General features: G+C 34.2%; 1 protein-coding gene across 1 annotated transcript in view; it reads left to right on the top strand.

Annotated features, from left to right (window-relative positions):
- The first annotated feature begins 2,432 nt into the window (after positions 1-2,432).
- The window catches only part of LOC135216758 (protein snail homolog Sna-like), a 2,219-nt gene continuing 1,163 nt past the window's right edge, over positions 2,433-3,488 (top strand). Inside the window, exons 1-2 of the mRNA XM_064252234.1 lie at positions 2,433-2,625; positions 3,401-3,488. The exon at positions 3,401-3,488 is cut by the window's right edge and continues 1,163 nt beyond it. Of these exons, the coding sequence (XP_064108304.1) occupies positions 2,541-2,625; positions 3,401-3,488 (173 nt within the window). The 5' untranslated portion in view covers positions 2,433-2,540. The remainder of the gene's footprint in view (positions 2,626-3,400) is intronic.

Below are 3,488 nucleotides of genomic sequence, written 5' to 3'. Positions count from 1 at the left end.
GTAAGATGATAATAAACGAATTACACAGGTGGCTTTAACAAACTACTAATCTATAGTTTATGGATCTAAACTATAGATTTTCAAAGCATATTAATTTCATTTCAAAAACTTTTCAAGAGAAAAAAATTCCCTTAAGCAATTATAATGACAGAATTCGAAGTAACTAATTATAAAAGTAACAACATAAAAACAATAATAATTTATATTATTAATATTATTGCTATTTTGACAACAGTCACTTTCTTATAACACGGAATGGAATAACAGATCTATGCCAAAAGGCCAAGCGCTGGGACCTTTGAGGTTATTCGGTTATTCAGCGCTGAAAGAGAACCTAGTGCAAGAAGGGCTTAAGTGCGTAACGGAGGGAAAAAACCTCAAAGCAGTTGCTCTATGAAACAACTGTTGGGAGAGGTAGGAAAGTAAGGTGGAAGAATGAGACTATGAACGGAGGTACAGTAAAAGGAATGAAAGCGGGTGCAGCTAAGGGCCGAAGTGACTCCGCAAAGAAGCCTAAGTTATGCCTATAGCGCACAGCGTGAGGCGCACTGGCAGTGCTAACCACCCCCCCTCCCCAAAGGGAAATAGTTTAAGAAAACTGATAACAAAAATCACACATTAACATTAATCCTTAACATAGCTTTTGTTAAATATTCTCTAAGATTAACAATATCGAAACTCCAAGTTAACCCAAAAACATACTTCACACAATGACGCAAGAATCATTTCGTCAAAATGACGTAGATGTCAATAGAGCAAACGCGAGAATGTACACAGTACGCCACAGACGTGTGCGATCACCCTTTAACTGCTATATTGACTAGTAAATTTAAAATGACCAGTTAATTCTGCACACTTGTCTGGCGTACTGTTTTCGGTGAATATCACCTCGTTCAAGGTGAAGTGTTTGTGATTATTGGTTGGGGGAAGGTCGTATTTTTAGAGATGTATCCTAAAGTATCCTAAAGTTGCCTTCAGGATACAAAGCAGTAGGGCAGCATGTATCCATTGAGAGAGAGAGAGAGAGAGAGAGAGAGAGAGAGAGAGAGAGAGAGAGAGAGAGAGGGGCTACTAATTTTACATGAAAAATTTCTTTATTCTCAAGTTATAAAATCAAGAATAACCCCCTTTTTTTATTTAGGTCAGGATTTCATCATTAATATCCTTCAGTTTATGGATAAAATTCTTTATTTTAAATTTATGAATAAAATCCTTTAATTTAATTTAGAATAAGAATTTTAAGAATAAAATCCTTTATTTTAATTCAGGATAAGAATTTTATGAACAAAATCCTGTATTTTAATTCATAAAATTTTTTATGAATAAATTCCTTTATTTTAATTCATAAGAAATTTATGAATAAAATCCTTTAATTTAATTTAGAATAAGAATTTTATGAATAAAATCCTTTATTTTAATTCAGAATAAGAATGTTATAACGAAAATCTTTTATCTTAATTCACAAGAATTCTATGAATAAAATCCTTTATTTTAATTCAGAATAAGAATTTCATAATAAAAGCTTTTATCTTAATTCAGAATATGAATTTTATGACTAAATTTTTTTTTTATTCATAATTCAGGATAAGAATTATAAGAATGAAATACCGCTCTTCGATATTATATGGGACCGGTGGTCAAATTAACATAATAATGTATCAGGGCTGAAATAATATAAATTGAAACTATTTGTCCACAATATTGTTTGTAAAAAAAAATAAATAAATAAACAAATAAAAATAAGTGTAAGCACCTTCCATGATAACCCAACAGTCATCGTCCCTTCCAAATAAAAAATAGGTCGTCAATCGATTTCAGAAATGAATTCGTGGAGATAAATTCAAAAAATTTGCCTACGCCAGCTAATGAAAGACATCCTCTCTTTATCTGTGTAGTTTATGGTCCCGTCGCACATCTGCCTCTCCTGCCCTTCGACAAAGGAAACCCGCCTTTCGGCAACCCCTTTGTAGGGTCGATTACGGGCCGCGTATTTGTCGATGTGTGGGCTCAGTGTTGTTGATTACCTGATGTAAGCACGTGCGAGTTTAACGATTCTGGAACACCTTTCTATTTCGCTGGTGGTGCTGGGGAGGCCAGATGCACGATGACTTTCAGATTTGTATGACCACCATATTTCATTCGGCTTCTCGTGGCTTAACAGCTTGCATTTATAAATACACCGACTCAATATCCTGCGGACAACGAATATTCATATACGAAAACTAACATTCATAATTTTGCCCAACGTTTAATACTAATTCTAACTAACGTAAAACACCGTCCCACACGACGTGGCACCTTATTCACCTGCCAGGCCACTGACTGGTCAATATCAAGCTAAGCCCCGCCTCGAACAGCTTCCGGCTCTCGTCATTGGCCGCGAGCTACGGTGATGCGGCCAGATCTGGATGCCATTGGCCCCTTTTGTTAAGATGCTGAGCATCTGCCCGCCGATGTATAAAAACGAGAGTTTTACCCGGGAACACTCAGTAGATATCGAACACGAGTGAGAGGAAGTGTAACGTGAAGTTTTCTACGAAATGGCTCACTTGCCTGGACTTAAAAATTATTCGCACTGTCCACTTAAGAAGAGACCGTTGTCATTCATTACAGACCACAATACTGGTGAGTGTTCAGAACAAAAAAAACTATTGAAGGTTTTGCCGTAAATTAGTTGTATACTGTTCTGCATGTTATTGAAAATTTGTTTTGAATCAATGGCATTCTGGTTGCAGTTAAATTTTTAAATACTATCGTACTAATAACTGAAGCTTTATCCGGAAAAATTAGATTTCCTTCCTTTTAAACGAATTAAAAAAAAATAACTTAAATGTTTTATAAAAACTAATAATCATCAGACTCATTCAATTTCATTTTAAAAACTTTTCAAGCAAAAAAAAATCCCTTAAGCAATTGTTATGACAGAATTTGAAGTAAAAATGATCAAAGTAACAATATATAAACAATAATAATAATAATAATTTATGTTATCATTAGTGTTATTTTGAGACCAATCACCTTCTTATCTCATATTTAGATAGGTATTGCTTCTTAAATATAATTTTTCTATGAATAAGGTTACAGAATTAACTAAATTGCACAGTTTCTTGAATAATAAAGTTTCGTTTAAAAAAAATAAAACAAGTTATTTCATAATATAGAGACACTGCATTTTTGTTACTATCCACATGCAGTGAGATATATGTTTCTTGCACTCAACTTATTGTAAATCGTAACCTTTCTATAAAAACCATATAATGAATTCATACTGAGATTGATTGTTACTACTACTACTACTACTACTACTACTACTACTACTACTACTACTACTACTACTATAATTATTTTGGGTGTTGTTATTGTTGAACGATGTTAACTTCTATTTCTCCTTCCTCCCCAGATGATGAACAGCCACAAGACCTCAGCATCAAAAGGCGCCGTCAGGACGAAGCAGACGACAACGATTTCGGGCGCGCAAAAGGACCACC

The sequence above is a fragment of the Macrobrachium nipponense genome, chromosome 6, assembly GCF_015104395.2.
Source record: "Macrobrachium nipponense isolate FS-2020 chromosome 6, ASM1510439v2, whole genome shotgun sequence".
Taxonomy (NCBI): domain Eukaryota; kingdom Metazoa; phylum Arthropoda; class Malacostraca; order Decapoda; family Palaemonidae; genus Macrobrachium; species Macrobrachium nipponense.
This window is presented reverse-complemented; position numbering and strand designations above follow the sequence as displayed.